Genomic DNA, 24626 nt, shown 5'->3' with positions numbered 1-24626 from the left:
AGCTGCAGTCAGTCCCTTTCCCATCCCCGGCAACCACGAAACCACTTTGTCTCCATAGATCTGCCTGTTCAGGACATTTCATATCTACACAGTCACACGGGTGACATGTGGTGTTTGCTGCTGCCTCTGGCCGCTAGCTTTCCTTTCGGGTCCTGCCCAGACCAGAAAGTAGGATGGACCCTGTCACTGTAAACTCTTTGGCTCTTGGCTTCTGCAATCCTCTCCACCCAGCAGCTGCAGTGATCTCTGACACAGAACGAAAACCTGATGTGGCCTGTATTAAATCCTCTGGCTTCTCCCACTGCATTCCGAATAAAACCCAAACTTCTCACCATGGTCAGCAAGACCCCGCGGCATCCGGCCTCTGCCGTCCCCCATCCCTCATCTCCAACCGCCTGCCATGGGCTCCCTTTGCACCTGCCTTTGCTTTGCAGGTTGGTGCACTTGAACTTGCTAACTCCCTCTGCCTAGAACACCCTTCTCCCATAACTTCTCAAAGCTGGGTTCCTTCAGGTCTCGGCTCAAATGTCCCCTCCTCTGAGGGGCTGTCCCTGACCCCTAGCGAAAGTAGCCCTCCCACCCCACCCCATCTCTATTTTATTTTCTTCATACCGTGTATCTCTGTTTGAAATTATATTGTCTGTGTTTATTGCCAGTTTTCTCCCACTAGAATGTAGGCTCCACTGGACAAGGGACCTTGTCTTGCTATCTCCAGGGCTCAGTAACTAGTAGCCACTCACTAAACATTTCTCGAATATACATTTGAATGTATAACCTTACAAAAGTTAAAACTATATAGTACGCCCCCCCAAATCCCATTCTACTGCCAAAATGAGTTTTTCCCTTCTTAAGTACAAAGTCATCCTAACACAGCCCACAAAATCAGGATACCTGTCATTTAGAAATGTTTCACTTATTTTCCAGAGCTAATTACACTAACTGACATAGATGTTCTCAACCACTGCAATTAATTAATCAATGGGCATTTCCTTTCCTTTGACAAAAGACAGTTGTGGATCTTAGAATCAATCACTTTTCAAAATTAAGTAACAAAGTCCGTCTGAAACAATGACTAAAATTTTTTTTTTTTTTTAAACAATGACTAAATTTATCTGGCCCACAAAGAAAACGCAGAGGTTTACTATGTGGCCACTGTAGGGCTGTCCGTGAGGACGTCCCCGGGCTGCATCACGCTGTCTGTCCCCTTGTAAGGAGGCACAGGACAAATTTCTCTCAAGACTCAACTAGGAAAAACTGTCCATTGAAAACCAGCTTATTTTTAAATCTATGGACCCTCTGATTCCTGTAGGTAATCATAATTGTCTTTTGGGAAACTGAAGACTAAATTAGAGGTCTACCTTTGCTGAATACAAGGTGTTTGGCATACATTTTCACATGTTTGCATTCACTCCTGGTTTTGTTTTACTTTCTTCTCCATAAGATTTTCCCTCCCAGCCCCCATATCTTTCCTCATCGATTTATTTTGTACTCTTGTACTATATACATTTTTTCAGGTTTTATGAATTTTTAATCCTTTCTTTGGAATAGGGGAAATGAATCCATCAATTCAACAGAAATATGTAAAAAATTGAAAAAAAGATGGACACTCGAAGGCATAAATAACAAATCTGGACCAAAACTCCTCTGAATTTAGTAACCTAGGATAAACTAAAGCTTCTAATAACACTTATTCACACAACTGACCCTCCCTGGCATTTTGCTCAGTCTGGTCCAGCATCAAGCACGCCTGTTCTGCAATGCTTTGCATATTGGGATAGCTACATATGTGACTTAAATGCACAATTTTATAATTAAAATTTAATATTTAATTAAATAACAATTTCCTACAAAAATAAAACACTTTGTTTATTAAAATTTTACAGAGAGGCACACAGGAGTACAATAAATCACTGAAGTAAAACTCTGGTCTGTAAGAAGTCAGATGGTAGCTGAATTCCAAGCTTTGCGTATTCTGGTCCAGGGGTTACTAAGGAACGTGGCTAATATGAGCAAGGACAGCAGCAGGAAGCCCTTGGCGACACACTGAGCGTAAGGCTCCCCTGCAAGACAAGGAGTCAAGTGAGCCACAGTCTTATTTCTCAACATTTTTGGTAATTACTTAGGTAGAAATAAGCCAAAATGTTAAAATTGATCATTTTTAAGTGGCAACATTATCAGTACACTTTTTTCTTTTTAAAACGTTTCTATCCATAGCGTGATAATAACCATTCCAGAAGTCTGCTGTACCCTACCTTGATAATACTGGGTCAATGGGTAAAGAAGGTGCGGCCAACACACTTCATTTCTGTTACAGTCATACTCTGTAAAGTTGATCTGGAATCTATAAAACATCGTAGAAGATTACAATAGCTACAACAAAACAGGCTTTTGATGAGAAGCATCAAAAGTTGATTAAAGAAATAAACTTATTTTCGAATATGTATGTTTTTCCACTTCCTAGTAATGTCAACTAGGTCAGCAACATGATTACCTTGTCAGTGGACGGGGTAACTGTGCAGGTATTTTAATAAACTGGACTGATGCGCTGAGAGGGAAAAGGTCAGTCTTATCCTCACAAGTAAGTCCACACTGGAACTGCCAGTTCACCAAGGAGAACCTGGGAGAAAAAGATTATGCAGGAAACACACCCAGAATTCATTTCTAGTCTGTTAAGCACAGCAGGCAACAGACACAGCAACAATAGAAACCAGGATTCTCTTAAAGAAGTTTCATATTCTACTAGTGCTTCTTCCCCCTTTGTATTATGTAAGTTTTCAAATATACACACAGGGAGAGAGAGTAGTATCATGACCGTGCATGGACTTGTCAGCCAGCTACAGCAATGACCAGTATTTTGCCAGTCTTGTTTCATCTCTCCTCCCCAGTCATCTCGTTTCACACTGGTGCTGTTAATTTGTTTCATTGCTTGTGTATCTCAGTATGATAATAAAAATAACAATAACAACAGCTAACTATTTTAGAGTTTTCCCTGTCCTAGGCACAGTGCTAAGGTGCTTTGTATGTACCTACCACGTAATTCTCAAAATAGTACTATTACGATGAGTGTTTGGTGGTGAACATCTGTTATTTCTGCCTACCCACCATCCCTTCACCTTTCTTCTGGTAACTGCACACCAGTTGTACCTTGGGGAACCACCCCTCCCTGCTCTCAGTTGAGGAGACCAGGAGGGACGCACCTGAATCTAGGGCTGGGCCAATCACTGAGCCTAGCCAATCAGAGCTGTCTACTGCTCTGGCCACAGTGATTGGTTCGGGAAGGAGCATGTGACCAAAACTGAACCAATAAGTCTGCCCAGATTTTTTTGAGAAAGAGGGGGAAAGAGGCACCCTCTTTCCACTGCAGTTGCTAGATGGATATAAGCTTGAAGTTGCTGATGTTCTTTTTCGCTTCGTCTTGAGGAGAAACTCTCCAAGTAGGAAGACCACCCAAAGGGAAGAGGAACCAAGAGATGAAGGAAAAAGACCCATGACCACATGAAACTACAAACCATGAACTAGCTGTAAGTGGACTTTTCAGAACTTAAGCCAATAAATTCCCCTTTTGCTTAATTCAGTATAAAGTGGGACCCTGTCACTTAAAACTGATAGAGGCCTGACACATAAAGGTTTTATCACCATTTAAAGGTGAGGAAACATCAGCTCAGAAGAGATTAAGTAACTGTCAAGGTCACACAGCTCATAACTGGGAGAGCCATGATTTGAACCCACCTGTCTGCTGCCAAAATCTTTAACCACAGGGCAATATTCCCTGCTTACTATGCCAATTATGTTCATGGATTTCAGAATATGCTCAGCACTAAGCAGCCCCTTATTCATCTGTGTTCCCCTAAAATACCGTGCAGAATCCCTTACACATAGCTTTATAAATACTCGCAAGTGAGAACAAGTTTCTATTACAAACACAGCTGATACCTTTTCCATTTATACTTAATCATATTGCCAATAACTGCAATTTGTAAATAAACCATCCGATTCTAAATTAGCATTTCCCTATTCTTTGGAGCTCCCTCGATTTTAGACTCCCTCTAAAACAACACTCATGCAAGATGCGATCAGACCTTGTCTCTGTGCCAAGTATCTCCTGCTGAGTGATCCCTTCCACTGCGCCAGCATCCGAGAAAAGGATGCGGATACTCAGCTGAGCAGGAACATCCAGGCAGGTGCCATTCGCGCTGCTAACAGCCGGCTCCGCACCTGTATCAGGGCGCTCTGCACCTGTAGAAATGCGGGGTTGTGCATTTTGGAAAGAACAGTTCAGTAACAGTTTTCCTACAATGCATGCTACCCAAAAAATGGGAAATATTATTAGATAGGAATCACATTAATGAGGCTTTTTAATCTCTAATAGGCTCTAGTTATTTGTCACCCCATAACCGTGTTATCCCTTGTGTTTAAAATATTCCCTTGTACGTTCAGTCATTGTGACTTTAAAATCCCTGGCCCACATAATAAAACCATAAATCATGATTCAGTTCACAAGGTCCTCGCTGAAATCCAGAGTTTTAACAGAAATACCATGAAATTGCAGTAAAATGCCTGGCGAGTTTTCCTGTGCAGTCGCTATTGCACTAGAAGCTGTAGAAGACATTTAAAAGCCATACTAACAACTAGTGTGGTGCAAACAGTTAAAAAGCAATTTCCTAATGTGTTGCCACAGCTGTAATACAAAAGGAGATAATGAAATTGACTAAGAAATTAATTTTCATTCAGCTTGAAAAGTGGCACTCGAGGGGAAAGACAGCAAGGTGGGTGGTGAGTTCTAAGGCAACTCTGGGGGAAATTCGTTGTTCCTTCAGAGATTCTGAAGGTCAGTGACACTGCTTATTATGGCATCAAACTTCCTCCTCCTCGATACATGCATCCAACATCACTTCTCTTCTGTTTATTAACCAGGATGCAGGTGATTTTGACTTAGACAAGAAATAGAAGTAACTGATTCCACCTTGAAGGCAACAAAATGTCGTCATCTCCGATTTCTTACCTAACCAACTTGGGTTCTCTGTCTTGAAATTTCCCATACTTGTCAGTTCTCCAGTGCTTTACTGACTCTTTCCCTCCATCCCTCAGTCATTCCACTGCCCATCCAGCTGGTCTAGATGGCAGAGCCCAGGGGTTGACAAGCTCCAGTCTCTGGGTTCTGTTTGCAAATGAGAATCTAACTCTGGGCTTAGTGACTTGAGCACAGGTGGCCACCAGGACCCTTCCCCGAGCCAGAGAGTGGTCTGGGGCACTTCCAGCCCACAGACATAGCACATGACCCCTGGCCACCCAAAGGGGAAGGGAGGAGGGGGCTGTAATGATCTGGACCCTGATCACAAGGGTTGGGGATTGCACAGGCATGGGTCTAGATGGTTCTTTGTTCAAATTCCAGCCCGCTGAGCTGAAGTGGTGACCTCAGAGGGTATGGAAAGTGTGAGGGTGAGATCCAGAGAGCTGGTCCCAGCCAGCCAGGCAGAGGTGAAGAGCACAGCAGCCTCCGCAGGGACAAAAAGGACTTAGGAAAGCAGATGCTACGGAGCCATTCAGCATTTCCTCACCCCAAAAGGTAATTCTATTAACTAGGGCAATGGAAGAAGCCTTCTTCCTGTTCAATGCATTTACACATTCGAGACTCCTCAAGTAATCGGAAAGACATCCCCTGACTTGCTACCTGGGATAAGAGGCAAGAGCCTGGAACCCTGGCTTTCAGTTCTAGCTCTGCCACAACAAGCTGTGGCCTCCGGCTTCTCCACTGATAACCTGAGTGAACTGGAGCTCACTGACCAGATGGACATTTTGGATTCAGAGGTGAAATCAGGCCTACTGTGCCAACCTAAGTCAGGTTCACACCTACTCTGTGTGCCGTACCCAGGCCCCTGCTAACTCAACACTGCAAATGCCTCTGACCAAAAGCACCAGACTTTCAAGTTTCTTTTTGTCTGGCCTCGTTGGTCCCTGCTATTAGTAGGTCTGTTGCACCTTAATTTCTTTCTTTAACAACTTTATTGATATATAATTCACATACTATACAATTCCCTCATTTAATGTGTATAATTCTATGGCTTTTAGTATATTCACAGAGTCATACAGCTATCACCACAATCAATTTTAGAACAGTTAGCAGTCACCCCTTGTTTCCTCCCAACTGCCCCACGCTTGGCAACCACTGGTCTGCTTTCTGTCTCTGTAGATTTACCTGTTCTGGACATTGCACACACATGGAATCATATAGTATGATTGTGTCTGGCTTCTCCCACTTAGCATAACGTTTCTATCACCTTATTTTCTTTTAAGTTAACAAAGCTGCTTTTATAAAGTACAAAGTCAGTTCTCAATTGCCCACATCCCTAGCAGTCAAAAAGAGTAATGTAAACTGAAACACACTGAAAACCTTCAACCCTCACTTACACTTCCTTTACAAAGACTGTTAGCTCATAAAACAACTGGGCGACTTGAACTTCACATGGGTTTCCTCTTAAAAACGAAAAAAGGCATCATGAGTAAGAGGTAAAAGATGTGAAGAGCCGCCCACCTGGAGCATTAACGTCTAAACAAATGTCAGTTGAGCCACAGGAGAGAAAAACGACCTGTCGGGTTGCACTATACCACTCCAGCTGGTACTACGTAGTCATAGCAACCGACTTACGCAGTTCACACATATGCAACTGTGACTTACGTATTATTTTGAGCCAGCCATCGCTAAGATCACTGTAATCAGAGTTGCCTCTCATTGCAACATGAGTTGCTTGTACTAATGAATCAAATAGTCCAGCAGCGTTCTCCCTGCAAGAGAGTAAGACACTTCTCAGTGCATGGCCAGCAGGTCTCATCCCAAATTCCTTTTCAGGGTCTCCCAGCTGTACTTGCTGGGAGCCTCAATAAAAACCTGCTAGAGGAACTGGCATTAAAAACTGCCTGGGGGTCTTACTTCTCTTCAATGGCCTCCCCGGGATAAACCTGTGCTACAGGAGGACGTGCAGAAGTAATTTTTTACTTTGAATTTAAAGTGTTAGTAACTTACGTTGTACTGCGTGGTTTAGACTCCAGTGAGTGTCACAAAACTAGGGAGGTTGGTAGATCACATAGCAAGTTACCAAGATAAATCCATGGGCCAGAGCGATTCAAGGGAAAAAGGAACCTAAATATTTAGCTAGAATTTTGAGCCATAAAATTAGGTGAAGATTAAGAATTGGAACTTAGCATCCTTCCTCTCCAGGAACATCCCTGGAGGGTACCAATGCCAGGAACTGCAGGGACCAGACCCTGACTGTAGACTCAGGCCTCACACCCTGCAATCAGGAGCTGCTGCGGGTAACTGACACCCACAGTTTTCTTCCCTTCTCAATGTCTTCCCCAGCTTTTTCCTGCTCCCCAATAAACTATATCTTGCCGGATATGTTACAGATGAAATGGGTGTGACAATGCATGCAATAAAAAGCACAATGGGATACCACGTCACACCTCCTAGGATGGCTATTATCAAAAGGGTGGAAAATAACAAGGGTTGATGAGGATGTGGAGAAACCGCAACTCTCTCACATGGCTGGTAGGAATATAAACTCATGCAGCCACTGTGGGAAACCATATGGTGGTTCCTCAAAAAAATTAAACATAGAATTACTATATTTACTATAGCATCTGCCAATTCAACTCCTGGGTATATGCCAAAACAACTGAAAGCAGATGTTCAAACAAAAACTGGTACATGAATGCTGAGAGCAGCACGATTCACCATAGGTGGAAGCCACTCAAATGTCCATCAACAGATGAAGGATACGGATGGCTCAGTTGGTTGCAGCGTGTCCTCTCAACCACAAGGTTGCCGGTTTGACTCCCGCAAGGGATGGTGGGCTGCGCCCCCTGCAACTAACAACGGCAACTGGACCTGGAGCTGAGCTGCGCCCTCCACAACTAAGATTGAAAGGATAACAACTTGACCTGGAAAAAGTCCTGGAAGTACACGCTGTTCCCCAATAGAGTCCTGTTCCCCTTCCCTAATAAAATCTTTAAAAAGAAAAGGAGTGAAGCACTGACACACGCTACAACATGGATGAACCTCAAAAGCATTATGCTAAAGAAGCCAAACCCCAAAGGACAAATATTGTCTGATCCCACTTAAAGGAAATATGCAGGATAAGTAAATCCATCATGACTGTACTAAACACAACTGAACTGTTCACTTTTTTAAAAACTATATATATTTTTCTTTTTTTTATTGGGGAACAGTGTGTTTCTCTGGGCCCATCAGCTCCAAGTCATTGTCCTTCATCTAGTTGTGGAGGGTGCAGCACAGCTCCAAGTCCAGTCACCGTTTTCAATCTTAATTGCAGGGAGCACAGCCCACCATCCCATGAGGGAAATTGAACCGGCAACCTTGTTGTTGAGAGCTCGCGCTCTAACCAACTGAACCATACAGCCACCCCTCTGGGGTTCAGCGGCAGCTTGTTGCCTTCAATCTACTTGTGGAGGGCGCAGCTCTCTGGCCTATGTGGCAATCGAACCAGCAACCCTGTTGTTAAGAGCTCGTGCTCTAACCAACTGAACCATACAGCCACCCCTCTGGGGTTCAGCGGCAGCTTGTTGCCTTCAATCTACTTGTGGAGGGCGCAGCTCTCTGGCCTATGTGGCAATCGAACCAGCAACCCTGTTGTTAAGAGCTCGTGCTCTAACCAACTGAGCCATCCGGCTGCCCCTGAACTGTTCACTTTTAAATGATTAGTTATGTTAGGTAAACTTAACCTCAATTTAAAAATAAAAAGAACAGACATGCATATCCATAAAGACACTTTCCAAAGGACACCCAATTCAGTGGAAAGTTCCTTATACACCATGTAACAGGGCTTACGTCTTCTTTAAGTGTAACTCACACCAATGATAGCTGGCTCAGGCCCTTTCTAAAGTCCTAGCAGTACGAGGTTCCCATGCTCTGAACTTCAGCAGAGAAATGTGCGCAAATAGGGACGAAATGGCTTTCGTCCTAAGAAAGAAGTCTGTTTTCCTTTATACTGATGTTTGAATCAACTCTAAATTGTATGGGAAGTTTGTATTTATTCATTATTCACTATTGCTTTTACACAGGTTTTTATTCAGACTCTAATTTTTCACATTGCCATTGTCTTTAGTATTCATGTGGTGAATTAATTTTAAGCAAACCACTCAAAGTGTAAATAAATTCATCAGTGAAACACTCACCTGAGCTGAGTACAGCTTTCATCAATCCCAACATCTAAAAGGCACCCAGAGAATGCATTTTCTCCAAACAGAATGGGTTTGAAAGTTGCTGTTCTACACCAACCCTTTCCAGCTGAACAATAAACAGATTATCCTCTTAATATTTTTGCTAAATAAAAGTAAAGATTTATTTTAAAGTTTTCCTTGAAAAACAGAAAGAAAACAGTAGGTAGAAATAGTTTCCACTTTTCCAGAACTGAGGTCCTTGTCACTCTAATCCTTTCAAGGCTGAACAAAGGTGCCTTTCTGTATCAGCCCACCTGGGATCAATGGTTTATTTTCAACATGAAATTTAATGCCTCCTGGCAGCTGAGCATAATTACCATTGATGCAAAGATTTTCCATAGTTTGGAACAAAGCAATTCTCATGTCTCCAATTAGCACCAGCTTGGGCTGCAGGCAACAATGACAAGGGGACTCTCAAGCCAATCCCACCCTTACATCTCTCTTACTAATAACCAGCACTTCGGGTACAAACAAAGTTAACATATTTTACAAAAAAAAAAAAAGCTGTAGAAGCATGAAAAACAACCACCCACCCACTGCCCCCCGCTAAATAAACCAACTAAACTTTAAAGTATTATAATAATTGATTAGATTCAAAATATGGTAATATTTCCAATTCTAGTTGACCGAAGAGCTAATCATATCACCAAAGCAGATTACCTGACTGCCAAAGGTGTAAAGTCGTAACATTCATCCCATTGGTGTTTAAAGCTCGGACAGGCTTGCCAAGCTGGTAACCTAGACAAGCCCAACAAATGAGAGTTAGCGTCTTTCTTTCAAAAGGTAATCCGACATGGCAAGCGCCAGCTCATCAAATAATACAAAAGAGGAATACACAATGAAAGGAAATACACAGGCAAAGCTTTTTCAAACTCGCCTTGAGAAAAGGATATCCCCTTAAGCTGTTTTGTTTTGTTTTGTTTTAATAAAGATATTCAAATGATTTTTAAAATAGAATCTGAAAAGTAAAAAGCAGGTAAGTGTCCATGTTGGATCTCTCACACTAGAGAACAAGGAGCCACTGAGCAGGCCAGTTAATGAATACTTGCTGAATGATTGGTGTCAAGTTTATCACAGGAGCTTGTAAAGGAAACTCAAAGCGAAGTGATCTCTCAAAGGAACCGTTCTCTAGTAAATCAATTCAGCCCCAAGGTCTGGTTTAGGTCCTATTCCCAGCCATCTCCTATTAATCCAACTTATTGTTTCCAACTTTTCATTATGAAAATGTTCACATGTACAGAACACTGAAAGTAAAACCATGAATACCAATACAGCCACCACCTAAAATCAACAACTGTTAATATTTAGCCATATTCATCTTATCTATATCTCTCTATATATATATTTTAATGGTCCTGATGTATATGTATGTATACACACACACACACACACACACACACACACACACACACGTGTGTATATATCTGCTATATATATATATATCAGGACCACTTGAAAATAAGTTGTAGACATCATGACATCATGACACTTCACCTCTAAAAGCTCCACCATACATCTCCCAAAATCAAGGCTATTCCCCCGCATGACCATGACACCAGTACCCATCAGGTGGTGATACATTTGCACATAAATACAAAATGCACAACACAACAGGGAGCTCACAGTCCCCTCAAAGTCTCTCCATGGATTCCAGGTTAGGAACCCATCATCTGCAGCCTATTCTTTCTTAAAAAGCTAATTTTACCAACACTTTAAATGCATTATCTCTCTTTCAAAAGACCAGGAGCTAAAGAGAAAATTATTTGCATTCACAGCAACTTGTTACTATCTACACTTTTTGTAAAAAAATCAAGTTGTTATCAGAAAAATAAAACAGTGTCACGAAAGAGAAATAAAGAGAAAGATCAGAGTCACAAACCAAAACTGCAGAGTTACTTATAATCATCATTATGAGGTAGGAGTGTTGAACTGAAATGTTTATAAGATCAGTGATTGACACATACTATCGTACCTGGATTTCCAGATGTTTCCTTTTCATTACCACTGTTATAGCTTAAAAATTTTACTGTAAATCTCTGTGTCATGATTCCTAGAAATAAAACATAATAAAAATGTACCGTGTACCATTTCAGTAGGAAAAGAAATTATCCCCCATAGTGTTATTTTCTTTACCTTATAATTGCATTTTGACATTAAAAAAAAAACCTCTCTTTTTTATTAAATCACAAATACAAATAAGAAACAAGTCTGACTTAGTTTTCTGTGTTATAATTATGAGAATCTGAAAGAAAGAAAAACAGTATTTTAAACTAAAAGCAGTCTTGCTGCCCTCAATGAAGTTACCTTTCTGGTGGGCGTTAATTTCTGCCCTGATAATTTTGACATTTATTTCACTGATTGTATTATTATTCCATCTGAAAATATAATGTTCTTCCACATTCACATTTCTGGGGGCTGATCCGTTACTTAAAAGTGTTTCTGCAGATAAAAGAATACTCTCGTTAAGTTCGGGACCCTCTTAAGGCAGAGGTGTATTACTGGACTCACCCAGTCGGCATTACCCACCTCCTCCATAATAGCACAGTATCCTGAGTGAGACCTGTCCCTTTCCTTTGATTTCTGTACCCCCGGCACTCGGTTCACAGTGCCATATGGAGCACACACTTGGTAGAATGTTTGTTAAATGGAAAGGCTTCAGGATGTCAGCTCCTTAAGAACAAAGGCCTGCCGTCTAGTTCACTACTATATTGTAGCCACTCTACTAATATTTGATGAAGCAATGAATAAACTTGAGAATTACAATGCATTGAAAAGACGCACAAAGAGCATCTTTCATTAAAAACAAAAGTCCTGCTAATATCAGCCAGACTCTGCCTAATTTATTTGGCTGCATCACCACTGAAAGGTTTGATTATCAAAAAAGGAAGAAAGCAAGAAGTAAAAATGCCAGTCCTAAAGAATTCTTTAACTATCTGAAGAACATTTAATGGAAGGTTCACAAACCCTGAGAACTAGAGGGACCCTGAGGCCCACATAATCCAGGACTGTGAGGGAAGCGGCTGAAGGTTGCTTAGATTACTTGGAAGCGAGACAAGACGGAACGCGGAACAAAGGGCTAGTGGGATAGCTTTCTAATAGTTGTGCACCTCCTCAAATTCTTAATGAAAATGCTACTTTACTCTAGGACGATGGATTACTTGTAAGAAATGACATTTCTGTAGCAATGGTATGAACATGTAACATTAAAATACCTGTGCTGGTGATGAATTTGTCTAAGTTGGTTGCTTCCTCATAGGTTACTTTGGGTGTAACGATGCCTAAAAAGATACATAAATTAACCTCCACAGGACTACACGGCCTAACATGATCACATGTATTTACACAAATGCAAACTTATGAAGCAAATGTGGTAACTGCGCCGGCCCTGTGTGCCAGCTACAAAACTCCCTCCCGCTCTCCAAACACTGTCAAATGCGATCCACACTGTTCAGCATCTCATTCTAATTGAGGAGAATCCAAACAGTGGTAAGAACCTGGAGGGTCACTCGCATGGAAGAATAAATATGCCGCACACTGCCGGTGGGAATGTAAAAGGTGCAGTCACTTTGGAAACCGGTTTGATGGTGCCTCCGAAAATTAAATTCCCACAGGGCCCAGCGGCTCCACTGTTAGGTATACACCCAAGAGAAACGAAAACGGATGCCTGCAGAGACCCTTGCCGTGAGTGTTCACAGCAGCACTGTCACAACAGCCAAAGGCTGGGAACAGCCCAAAGGTCCATCAAAGGATGAGTGGATACAAAAACGCAGCGTATTCACACACGATGGATGAATACAAAAACTTGATGCTGAGTGGAAGAAACCGGACACACAAGGTCACATGGTGTAGGATTCCAGAATAGGGAAACCCACAGACACAGAAAGCAGAGTGGTGCTTGCCAGGGTCTGGGGAAGGGCAGGAACGGGAGCACTGCCACTAACCTGTACACTTTAAAATGGTTAATTTTATTCTGTGAATTTTACCTCCATTTTTTAAAAAGAACTAACATGCAATATGCTGTCTCACGGAACGGAACTTTTTCCAAAGAGAACACCTTCCTAGATTGGCGGTTGAAATATTATTTTCAATCGCTCCATGAGAAGTGATTCGTATTCTCATGACATCACAGTGTATTTAAACACTTGGGTTGGTGTTCTTTCTTCAAACCCACATGACGTACCTCCCATAGCACCATTCTTTATCTTCGCATTGACAATATCATCTGGTTCTTGGTAGACTTCCAAATCAGTAATGCACCAAACATCAAAATTCTGAAGGAATGCCACTGGGGCATTCCGCATACACTGCCCAGCCAGGGACACCTGAGGGTAAGGGAGAATCCCAACACATTTATGACCTCTCCTTTGATCATAAAGTATAGTCAGAGTCTCCACTGGGTAGAAGGGTTTTCTGTAGCCAGCTCCTAACGCAGGGTTAGTCTCAGCAATGACTAGTTCACTGACTAGTTGACCCACTTTAGTAAAAGAGAGAATTAATTTGCTAATCAAAGTCTGGAAGCCACTGGTTGAGGAATCACAGTAAGTATTATTTCATGAAAACAAAATATTTCCTGCCCTGCTCCATTTACTTTGCAGAAACACAATTATATTCAACTTCATTTTCTTTCCCTCATGTCAACCTGGTTTTTGTTAAAACCATAAACATGAATTCATAGGGATAGCACGGAGAAATGGTTTTTAGACTGCCATGTTTTGTGCCCATGAATATTTTTTCCTCAAAATTTTGAACGTAAAAAAAAAAGGTTTCACATAAAACTCGATAGCCTTAAAATATTTTTCAAAATTCTGGAATATTAAATTATATATTTATAGCTTACTGGAAATTGGCTATGAAACTAACAGAATGAAGAATGATAGTTACTTCAGTGGAAATTTATAGACCATCTTTTGGTTTTGTTTAGTAAATTCACTCTGAGATTTAGCAAAGACAGAGATTAATTTAAGAGTGACTATTTTAAAAAATCCAGAGACCATAAATAGTTGAGTGCCTGGAAAGTCCATAGGAAAAATAATAAGTAACTTAGGGTAAGAGTTTTAAGAGCAAGATGAGTTAAATTAACCATAGGATGGGAAAAACAAGAAAAGGCTCTAGCATATTAAAATTGAAATTGTTACCTGTGGAATAGTAAAATATGCCTTATTTACAGTCATAACTGGATCTCCTTGTTTGTAACCAAAGTCTGAAAAGTCTTTTGGATCGGTGTGCAAATACACTTCAGAGGAAGCGTGCTCTCTCGAGGATCTGTAGACCAACGAGAAAGATGACCATTAATGCTTCGAGCTATTATCTGCTAAAAACTGTTATTCCTTCAAATTTTTTCTTTACTTTTTGAATTACAAAAATAATATGTGTACTAAATGCCACTGAATTGTACACTTTGAAGAGGTTAATGGTTCCTCTTATGTTGCATGAATTTTACTTCAATAACAATAAATGTGTAAAATTTCAACAATCAAGGTGAAGGCCAAAAGCTTCAAGTCCCTCAGGAGCTCACCACTCTTTCCAACCCACATTGTCACGATGAGCTGTTTTGGGTGTCAATCAATTTATTTTCAGAGAAGCCCAATTCTTTTAAATAGTCAACCTAAGATAAACTTATTAACAGAAATCTAGAATTGACTCTAGAATTGGATCACTTAAGCACAAAGCCTCTGGAGAGGTCCTGTAAAATGTGACCTGTATTCTAGGGCCAACCGGCCGTGTGGCCTCACCAGCCCCAGGGAACCAGCCAGCCAGCCCCTCTGGGAGGCAGCTGCTCGGACACGCACACAGAGCCGTGGTGGAAGTAACCGAGGAAGGGCGAGTTGGCAAGGGAGGACTGCACACACAGGAACGGAAACCAGTCTGGCACTCCGTGTGCCCTCTGAACGGAGCAGAGCTGATCAAAAGGAGGAGTAACATCTCCTCCAAAAACACCGGTGAAACAGGACTCTCTGAAGAGTTCTATTAAGTCTGACGAGCATTCCTGGAAAGAAAATGTAAAAGGAGCCATGAGAAGACAAAGGCTTCCATTGTCACCGCCACCAGATCTGGCCGGTGGGATGAACATTGATCCTATGAGGCCAGTAGGGCATCACTGAGGAAGCAAGAAATAAATTCCTTCTGGTCGAAAAGTGCTTTGTGCCCACAGAAAGTCAACAGTGCTAGAATTTCTTTAGTCAATTCCCTCCAAGCCTCCAAGTCAGGTACTTCAAACCTTCAAGGGAACCATATCTTTACAGGGGACATAAGATGTGCGCACAAAAAAATACGAAGGGGAAGAAAAGGTAATATGGAATGGACCCCAAATGGGGACTAAAACAGAGGAAACCTCCCTTTTCAGCTGGTACCACCAGTCCAAACGCTGGCTCAGAGAAACCGAAGGACAGTTTGCATTAGGGCAATAGTCTCTATCCAGGAGAATCCTAATAAGTCCCTTATAACATGAATTAACACCATCAAGAAGTTACTTTATTCATGCATCCATTGATTCATCCATAGTCCTCCTGTTTCACAAATGATTCAATTAAAAGTTAAATATGACCTGAATCCCTTGTTTATTAAAAGTAGAAAAGAAAGTGATCTTTTTTTTTTTTTTTTAAGGAGGGCGCAGCTCACAGTGGCCCATTCGGGGATGGAACCGGCAACCTTGGTGTTATTAGCACCGCGCTCTAACTGAGCTAACCGGCCACCCCATGACCTATTTTTTTCAACAAGAACAATTCAAATTCAAAATTGATCATGTATAAAGTGGTAAGGTGCAGTAATGTGAAGATGCCCCTGATCCAGACTCCTAAATGACGCCAGTGGTTGGTACTACATATGTATTAATACATACACCACATATGACAGACACGAAAGGAAGTTAGAAACAGGGCACAGAAATGCCCTGGTCTGGAAGACAGAGGACAGAATACCATTTCGACTGATATCTGAACAGATTTATGATAAGTTTTATTTTTTTAATTAAATATAATTGTTATTGTAAGTACAATTGTTAGTGTAAGAATTACAACATAAATGAAGACCCTAAACTGCCCATTCCTGTTTAGTAAAACCAACCACAAGGTAATTGTAGTCATCCAAAAATGGGAGTGACTTGGGTCCCAGTAAATGTGCCTCTTTTTGCATCGCTCATTCCTCTTAAATCTAAAATAAGGATTAAAAATATGTCTTTGATCTGGCATTAGGCAACGGTTTCTTAGACATGACACCAAAAGCACAAGCAACAAAAGGAAAAAAAAAGATAAACTTTGTTTATTCAAATTGAAGAATTTTTTGCTTCAAAGGACACTAACAAGAAAGTATACAACCTACACAACAGAAGTTTTTTGCAAATCATACATATGATAAGGGACTAATATCCAGAATGTATAATGAACTCTTATAATTTAACAACAAAAGGACAACCCAATTGAAAAATGGGCAAAGGGTCTAAATAGATACTTCTTCAAAGAAGATATAACATGTTTCCCCGAAAATAAGACCTAGTTGGACAATCAGCTCTAATGAGTCTTTTGGAGCAAAAATCAATATAAGAATCAGTCTTATTTTACTATAATATAAGACCACGTCTACGATATGATATATGATATGATATGATATGATATGATACTGGGTCTTATATTAATTTTTGCTCCAAAAGATGCATTAGAGCTGATTGTCCAGCCAGGTCTTATTTTTGGGGAAACATGGTAAAAATGGCCAATGAGCACATGAAAAGATGTCCCACATCATTTGCCACTATAGAAATACAAATTCGAATCACAACGAAATACCACTTCACACCCACTAGGATGGCTATATTCAAAACGATGATCAGAACAATGGTGGGTGAGGATGTGGAAATGATTCCCTCATCGCAGCTGATGCAAATGTAAATGGTGCTTTGGAACAGTTACTCAAAGCGTTAAACAGAGTCACCTTAGGAAAGAGCATTCCACCCCTAGGGGATACAGCCAAGAGAAATGGAAACACAACCAAACAAAAACCTGTACACAAGTGTTCCTAGCAGTATTGTTCACAATAGCTGAACAGTGAAAACCACCTAAACATCCATCAGCTGGTAAATGGATAAGTAATATGTGGTCCAGCCACACAGTGGAATATTGTTCAGCCACAAAAAGGAATGAAGTACTGACACTATAAGATGGATGACCTTTGGAGACATGATGCTGAGGGAAAGAAGCCAGTCACAGAGGTCACACACTGCAGGATTCCATTTATTCGCAATGTCCGTAACAGGCAAAACCATAGAGACAGGAAGTAGATTGATAGTGGCCTGGGGATGAGGGGTGGGAGTGGGAGTGACCGCTAATGGGCACGAGGTTTCTTTTTGGGGGGATGGAAATGTTTTACAATTAGATTGTCGTGATGATTGCATAATTCCATACACTTACTAAAAACTATTAAAGAAATGTATTTGCTTTGCTTTTTGTTTTCTTAAAGGTTTCTAAATATTAAAACCAATCTCTCAGTATAATCATGACAATCATGACTTTACCCAAAGAGACACATTTTTTTTCTTCCATAAACTGGACTAATAATACTAAATAAGAAAATACTCAATTTGAAAACAATTTGCAACATGAAATGACAATCTGGTTTGAAAGACCATCCATTAAAAAGCTGTTAATGGGGAAGCATTGGTGCTCTTCACACGCTATCAGGCACCCTAACTTTCGTCCCCAGTAATCGAAGAGAGTATGTACCTGGTCACAGCAGCAGCGAACATCGCAGGCCCCGGCTGTTAAATTACAAGGACACGGACCAAGGGGCTGATACACCTGGTTAGGAATAACCGTCACGTTCTCTGAAAAGTACAACAGAGAAGTTACGCTATGAAACCCTCTGACAGACAAAGCACTGCCACATGTTTGACATTCAAAAGGAAGCTGAATCACTGTTTTACAAATCATCATTTCCGCATAGTCCACAAGGAAGAGGTCCCTGAAATGAGCTATGCATCAAATGCATCCGAGTCCTGTAAATACCATTCCAACAAAAGCCCACAAAGAACAGAAAATGTGCTACATTTTCAAACCGAAGCCACAGACCAAAGTCACAAACCGAAGTCACAGTTGATCCAAAGATAATCAAGGGACTAAAATGGACACGTTAGGGTAAATGCAACCTACTGATCTTATTTCTCAACACATCGAACAATCCCTTTCATAGCACAGACTGATAGTAAGCATTTACTCTTTCAAATTCATTACCTCTTTCAGCAGAGAAAACCAAAGCCATGGTGACATTTTAGATGGCTTACCTGGAACCCATCCGACCAGAAGGCCATATTTAATTATGCCACATGCTCAACCTGAAGTCCTATCACCCTGCAAATCTAAATCTACACCTCCTGACTCTGGTTAAAGGGTGGGGGAAATTAACAATTTTCACATTGAGTAGAAAAGGAATGTATTTCATTACATGTCAGCCTCCTAATTCAGAACCCAGAGATGATGTTTCTAGTTTATCTGCAGTCATTTATCAGATACAAGTTTCAGTTCTCTGGGTTTTACTTTTGTCCTAGGATTTGGTACCTGGTGGAAAATTAGCTAGCGATTATATGTTTAAACTCTATGTAACAGTTAACTTCAATGCCATGACAGCTGAAGCATCTATTAGGTTGGTGCAAAAGTAATCGCGGTTTTTGCAATTTTTTTTAACCTTTTAAACCACAATTACTTTTACACCAACCTAATAAAGAAGAACTATGTATTCTGTACTATAATAGAACCCTACTATGTCAGTAGTCTCAGAAATGAGAAGTTCTGAGTAACTGGCCACGTCACAGGTTAAGGGTCTGACTCTCAGTATAATCAAACCCATGTGACATAAGCAAGTCATTTTAGAATAGGGTTTTACTACTGTGTTTCCCCGAAAATAAGTTCTAGCCAGACCATCAGCTCTAATGCATCTTCTGGAGCAAAAATTAATATAAGACCCAATCATTCATATATATATATATATATATATATATGTGTGTGTGTGTATGCATATACATGTATGTGTGTGTGTATATATATATATAGTTGTGTGTTTTTTAAGCTTTTATTGGGGAAGGGGAACAGGACTTTATTGGGGAACAGTGTGTTTTATAATATAATATAATATAACATAATACCGGTTCTTATATTAATGTTTGCTCCAAAAGATGCATTAGAGCTGATGGTACGGCTAGGTCTTATTTTCGGGGAAACACGGTATAGTCAAGCATATATTTTAAGAGAAAAAAGTCACTGCTTTGAATGGTATAGCTACTGTAGTTTTTTTAAAGCATCTACTGAATATTATATTTCAGTTTGTTTTGAATTTTAAGCATTAGAAAAAATACCTTGTAAAACACTTTTAAACCTTTAAATAGGTAATAGATTCACATAATTCAAAAAAATCAAAAGGATATAAAGAGGTATTCAGCGAAAGTCTTCCCTTCCTGTTCCCACATCACCAGTCTGGTAGCTCACCGTTAGCTTCTCAGATAGCCTTCCAGAATTTCTTTATGTAAATGTAAATATATATTCTTATTCCGTGCTGTATGACCCGTCTGCACGTGCTGCTTTTCACACTTAGCAACACAAATCAGAGATCTTTCCACACAAGTACATCAAGGGCAATGTATCTCTTCCTCCTAAACTTCCCCAACCACAAGGAGGACCACAGTTAGGGGATGTGAAAAGGGAAGTGACAGTACTGGAGTCTCAAAGGGACAGACCTTTGCTCCTAAAGAGGGACGCTTCTCCCTTCATCCTAAATACCGTAAAGGCAAGAGATGCTAGCACTTGCTGCAGGGGACAGGGAACATGGTGGTGGCACCTATCAAAGTGGGTGGACCCATCCACATAGGCACATCTTTTGCTCTCAGAACACTGCCATTACGTGAAAGGGAGAATAATATAGAACCATTTCCTGGTGTCCAGAGATGTGTGTGCACAGTGATGTTTGCTGTAAGCACCATTTACAGTATCAAAAGCTGGAAATGACTTAAATTCCATCACTAAGAAACAATGGTATATCCACGTGATGGAATACTATGCAGCTATTAAAAAGAATAAGGTGAACCTAGACGTATTTATATGGAAAATTTCTCAGTTATACTTATTTATTTATCATTAAGTTATTGATTAATTAAGTTATATTATTTTAAGAGGTACAGAATAGTGAATTGTGTGTTATTGTATATTTTTTAGCAGAAGGGAATACATGCTTCTATAAACATAAGTTACCAGGCTGCCTCTGGGAAAGGGATCCGGTGGTCAAAAGCTTTCCCTGGAAATCTGCTGTTTTCTATAAACTAATTCATGAGTCTTTCCCTTCCTTTTTTTCTTATCTTTTTGGTTTTCAAAAATCAACACACAAAAACGAACTTCACCTTCTCCCAGGAAGGATTTAAGGCAACTTAAAGATACAAAAAATAGAGCAAGATAAAATAAATCTTAAGTAAAATAGTACAAAGTGAAAACTTTCAAAATAAGAAAATTAAACAAAGGCAAAATAAGTTTACGAAGGCAAAATGGACTCAAGAGTGAAGTTAAGGGGCAGCCGGATGGCTCAGTTGGTTAGAGCGCGAGCTCTCAACAACAGGGTTGCCGGTTCAATTCCCACATGAGATGGTGGGCTGCACCCCCTGCAACTAAGATTGAAAAAGGCAACTGGACTTGGAGCTGAGCTGCGCCCTCCACAACTAGATTGAAGGACAATGACTTGGAGCTGATGGGCCCTGGAAAAACACACTGTTCCCCAATATTCCCCAATTTGAAAAAAAATGAGTGAAGTTAAGTACACACATTATATGGCACACACTGGTAAGCAAACAGATAAGGTTTGGCATGAATGTTTTGATAATCAGACTTCACTTGCCTGATGCATTATGGGCCAGAGAAGAGTTGGCATAAATTTCCACTTGAATGAGGAGATGTGCTAAACAGGATGAATTGTGAGACGCTGACACCAGAAGAGTTTGGACAATGCATGGGGACTCTAGGAAGGAGACTGTCTCATTAGAGGAACACCCCTGCAGACCTCTCTTCAACCTCACTGTCACTTCCAACACATCCTGAAAGGAAAATAGTGCTGTATTTTTAGAATGACTCAAAACAGCGTCTAGAATTATAAGAGCACATCATGGAAAACAGTAACATCACACATCGGCTTCAGTTCATTTTACAAAAGGAAAATTTTATACCAAGATGACAGGATTTTATTTAATTCCACCCATAAACCTATGACAATATGGGACCCCTGATTCCTAACCTTCAATTTAACATAAAAGCAAGCAATTTTCAGATACTCAGAGAAAGCTAAAGAGGTCTAAAAACTAACTCAAGTTGTCTAGCACCTTTTTGGTTTCTTATCATCCTACCAGCAGAAGATTAAATACATATCAAGTCATGAAAAACAGTCCCCAGTTCCTGGGGTGGGAGCAACATCTGTCTTTCTCATCCTCTACACACTCTGGGGTTGGTGCCTTGCACATACTAGGAACTCAATAAAAGTTACGAAATGGAAGATCTTTAATCTCTCAGCCTTGAGTGTCCTTATACAGAGGTTCAGAGTTGGGTGAGACCAGTGGTCTATGAAGCTTTTTTGAGTCACAAACCCATTTGATAATCTGATGAAAGCTGGTGACTCTCTCCTCAGAAAAATGTACACATATGTAATTTCACACATAATTTCAGAGGGTTCACAGACTCCTTAAAACTTGCCCAAGGAACCCTCACCCCAGGGTAAGAACCTCTGGGCTGGATGGGTGTCTACTAGGTTTGACAGCCCACAGCCTGATGGTAGTTCTAAGCCTTGAGACAGCTACACCTCCTCCAGGCAAGACAGCACTAAATGTGGGCCTCCACAGATGCCACCGAGAAGGGTTGTTTTTTTTTTTACCTCTGGCCTTACCACACTGGGGGTCACAGTCAAACTCCAGTCTCCTATCTCATTGTGAAGCATGCCACAATCAGGAATTGCCAGTAATCCTAAAAGAGATGAGAATCAAAGCAGTATTGTCTAGCAGTGAACGGGTACACTCTAGGATTGGGTCCTTTACAAGCTCTGTGACCTTGGACAGGTGACAACCTCTTTGCATGTCACTGTCTTTATTTGTCTTCTGGGATTAAAAGATTACTGCTCTTACTCGGAAAATGAGATGTACTATACAAAGCACTGGGATAGTTCAGTGTATGCCAGTCATTATGATTTCAAGCTTTCTTTTATCGAACCTGTCCGTTGGTCCTCTTTGGTCCTCAGCAGCCCTCCACCCCAACTTTGCAGAGGACAGCAGCTGGGGACGCAGGGGTGACAGACACCTCACCAGTTGACTTGGGTGGCCCAATCCCCACCCTCCTCACAGGTAGCGCTGGACTCTTTACCTGCCTTGTCCTGCAGCACGGCCAGGGACAAGGTCACATCCTCAGTGCCTCCGACTAGGGACGCGCTGACCAAAGGGCCGGACATGCGGATGAAAGGAGGGATGAAAACTAGGCGGGAAGGAAGGAGACAGGAGTTAATAGTTGCAGAGTCCCAACCTAAGAGATGTGCTGCTTGCTTTGGTGGTGATTCCGGAGCTCCCGGAGGAATCTAAGTCTGGCCCCTTGAACACCTCGTTCCCTCAGCCCGGCTCTGCAGGCCCCTGCCCCGCCGTACACACCCAGTTCCCCCCACAGTGGCTTCAGGATGCCATGCAGAAGGAGGACCCCCAAGAACAGAGCGGTCGGCGGCGGCAAGCCCATGCCTGGTGCCTTGCGGGGTCCGCACTACAGAACCGCGCCCGCCTTAGAAGCCCCAAAGCGCTCAGACCGCACACGGAGCGCCCCACTGCCGGGCAGCCGCCATCTTGTCACGCGAACGCCGGGAGCTATAGCAACCACCAATCGGCCGCCGGGCTGCCGGATGGCGCGCCGCGATTGGGCCAACGGCAGATGGAGCCGACCCCGCCCACAAGTCTTGCGCGGTTTTGCTTCTTCTTAGTATCTGAAGGGTCTCGAAAATGTAGGCGTCCGTGTGCGATTTAAAAACTGGACTGACCCCACCCGAGTTAATTCTGTCACACTGCAAGAGAGAGCCTACATGCACTGGATGCCAAACAAGCGCCTTAAGCAACTTGGTGTTTATGGGGATTTGGGTGAGGGACAAAAAGTGGTTGAGGCTGCACTGCTGTAATTGTTGTTTTTATTATTCCAGTTTTTTGAAGGTTTTGTTTGCTTTTCTTTTGTTTTACTACAGAGCTCTCACCACTACGAAAGCGGATCGGACCAAAGAACACACAAAAGGTTTGGCCAGTATTAGGACAGATGCAAAAGTATCAGAATTCTGCTTGGAAAAACATTAGTTTTTCTGATATCAGTAGCGTCAAAGCATCTCAAGCGTTATTATGTTAGGTTATTATTAGGTGACTAAGAGTTCGGGCTCAGGTCAGACTGCCTGGCATGGGATTTCGCCTCCTTCCATACTAAGTGCCTTAGGCAAGTAATTCAACCTCTCTAAATTTGAGATTCTTCATCTGTCAAACGGAGATTAACAGTCCTTCCCAAATAGGATTGAGTGAGACTTAAATGAGGTAACATATCCAATGTGTTTAGACCAATGCCTGGCATGTAGTAAGCATTCAATAATCATTTTGTTGGCTATCAGAGGGGTGGTGTACCAACTAGCTGAGAGCATCCAGGTATGCTCAGCACTATGCCTGACCAACAGCAAACGCCAAATGTTTGCCGTTATTTTTTATGTTCAGTTTTTTCAGTTATACATTCATTGATCAGAAAATTTAACATTCCGAGCATTATCTTTTTGTTACACTCTCTTGCAAAACTGAAAACTGCTGCAGTTGTAACATTAGCACTAAACACTGCAAAGTGCTTAAATTTCTTGATGTGTGGAATAAAACCTAGGAGAACTTGACTAAGAAGGTTGTCAAACAATTTAAGTATTTCTGTTATTTACTAACCATTTCTTAACAAGAGAGTAACCATTTACAGTGAGGGAAACTGGCATGTTGAATTATTTTTAAACCTTACATCAAAATGCTTTTACACTTAGGTCATTTTAAATGTATTATAAATCCTTAATTTCACTGAGTTCTACTTTTTTAGAACTTTACATTCTTACTATGTTGTCATACATTTTAAATAGATATCATTAGTACCATGGTTACCTATATGTATTGGCAAATCGCTTGTCAGACTCAAGATAAAAACATGTTTTCTTAGGGGAATTGAAAACCATCCTTTCATTTACCATATAGCAGATCTGAATCCTGTCAACACTTGCAGATGTGTAACATCCTGCTACAGTGGGGAAAAAAAAAATGCACCCAATATTAACAGTGATCTCCAACACTATCAACTTTGGGTGGGCAGTGGGAGAACAATGAAAGTAGATTTGTTATTTTGACCCCT

At 41.2% G+C, this 24626-nt stretch overlaps 1 protein-coding gene across 3 annotated transcripts; it reads right to left on the bottom strand.

The window, feature by feature from the left end:
* Positions 1–1845: 1845 nt before the first annotated feature.
* Positions 1846–23094, bottom strand: TCTN2 (tectonic family member 2). 3 transcript variants are annotated; one of them, XM_019748814.2, is made up of 18 exons: positions 22880–23094; positions 22602–22709; positions 22132–22208; positions 21097–21292; positions 17949–18049; positions 15027–15223; positions 14373–14499; positions 13418–13559; positions 12450–12515; positions 11542–11676; positions 11210–11287; positions 9898–9975; positions 9193–9304; positions 6677–6783; positions 4080–4236; positions 2492–2617; positions 2253–2341; positions 1846–2060 (listed from the first exon to the last, which is right to left on the bottom strand). In XM_019748814.2, the coding sequence occupies exons 1-18, from the start codon at positions 22959–22961 to the stop codon at positions 1939–1941; spliced, it is 2100 nt and encodes a 699-aa protein (XP_019604373.2). In that variant the 5' UTR covers positions 22962–23094; the 3' UTR covers positions 1846–1938. The 3 variants fall into 3 exon arrangements, with proteins under 3 accessions (XP_019604373.2, XP_019604372.2, XP_074177746.1); XM_019748813.2 differs by having other exon boundaries at positions 22120–22208; positions 22880–23093; XM_074321645.1 differs by having other exon boundaries at positions 22120–22208; positions 23034–23079.
* Positions 23095–24626: the final 1532 nt, after the last annotated feature.

This window comes from Rhinolophus sinicus, linkage group LG16 (assembly GCF_036562045.2).
Source record: "Rhinolophus sinicus isolate RSC01 linkage group LG16, ASM3656204v1, whole genome shotgun sequence".
Lineage (NCBI taxonomy): Eukaryota > Metazoa > Chordata > Mammalia > Chiroptera > Rhinolophidae > Rhinolophus > Rhinolophus sinicus.
The sequence above is the reverse complement of the archived record's forward strand: the minus strand, read 5'-3'. Positions and strand labels throughout refer to the sequence as shown.